The 897-nt window shown below is 47.8% G+C and overlaps 1 protein-coding gene across 1 annotated transcript in view; it reads right to left on the bottom strand.

The window, feature by feature from the left end:
* EMH_0066880 (uncharacterized protein) overlaps positions 1-604 on the bottom strand; it is a gene marked incomplete at both ends in the record, with an annotated part of 1,563 nt that extends 959 nt beyond the window's left edge. The window contains one exon of the mRNA XM_013498559.1: positions 232-604. Within this exon, the coding sequence (XP_013354013.1) occupies positions 232-604 (373 nt within the window). The remainder of the gene's footprint in view (positions 1-231) is intronic.
* Between the last annotated feature and the right edge of the window lie 293 nt (positions 605-897).

Genomic DNA, 897 nt, shown 5'->3' with positions numbered 1-897 from the left:
GTTGGGTATTTTCTCCGCTCTTTGGATTGTGGGGCCCCCTAGCAGCACTCACTAAACTAGCTAGCTAGCTAGCTAGCTAGCTAGCTATATGGCTAGCTAGCTAGCTAGCTAGCTGGATAGATAGATAGATAGATAGCTGTCTAGCTAGCTGGATAGACAGGCAGATAAATAGCTAGCTAGTTGGCTAGCTAGCTAGCTAGCTAGCTAGGGAGGATGGACCTCTACACAGACTTTGCTGCAGTTCTCTGGCTGTAGCGGGTGTTGCTGCTGTCGCTGCTGCTGCTGCTGCGGCTGATGCTGCTCCTATTACTGCTGCTGCTGCTGCTGCTGCTGCCACTGTTGCTGCTGCTACGGCTACTACTACTACTATTACTTCTACTGCTGCAACATTTGCTGCTGTTTCTGCTGCTTGTGCTGCTACTGCTGCTGCTTTTGCCGCTGCTTTTGCTGCTGCTTTTGCTGCTGCTTTTGCTGCTGCTTTTGCTGCTGCTGCTGCCTTTGCTGCTGCTGCTGCTGCTGCTGCTGCTGCTGCAGGTGAGTTGTGCAAGGCTCCGTATCCTTCTTTGGTGGAGGCAAACAGAAAAGTAATAGAACTCTTCGCCATACCCAGGCCGCAGTTTCCTTACTTCATCCTAGGTAACATTTATACCTAGCTAGCTAGCTAGCTAGCTGGATAGCTAGCTGGATGGATAGCTGGATAGATAGCTGGATAGCTAGCTAGCTAGCTAGCTAGACAGCTAGCTGGATAGCTAGCTAGCTGGATAGCTAGCTGGATAGCTAGCTAGCTAGCTGGATAACTGACTAGATATATAGATAGTTAGGTAGCTAGCTAGCTAGCTAGCCAAACAAAAAAGCAAACAAACAAAAAACAAACTAATATATATATATATATATATA

This window comes from Eimeria mitis, genomic scaffold (assembly GCF_000499745.2).
Source record: "Eimeria mitis Houghton genomic scaffold, Emh_scaff3522, whole genome shotgun sequence".
Lineage (NCBI taxonomy): Eukaryota > Apicomplexa > Conoidasida > Eucoccidiorida > Eimeriidae > Eimeria > Eimeria mitis.
This window is presented reverse-complemented; position numbering and strand designations above follow the sequence as displayed.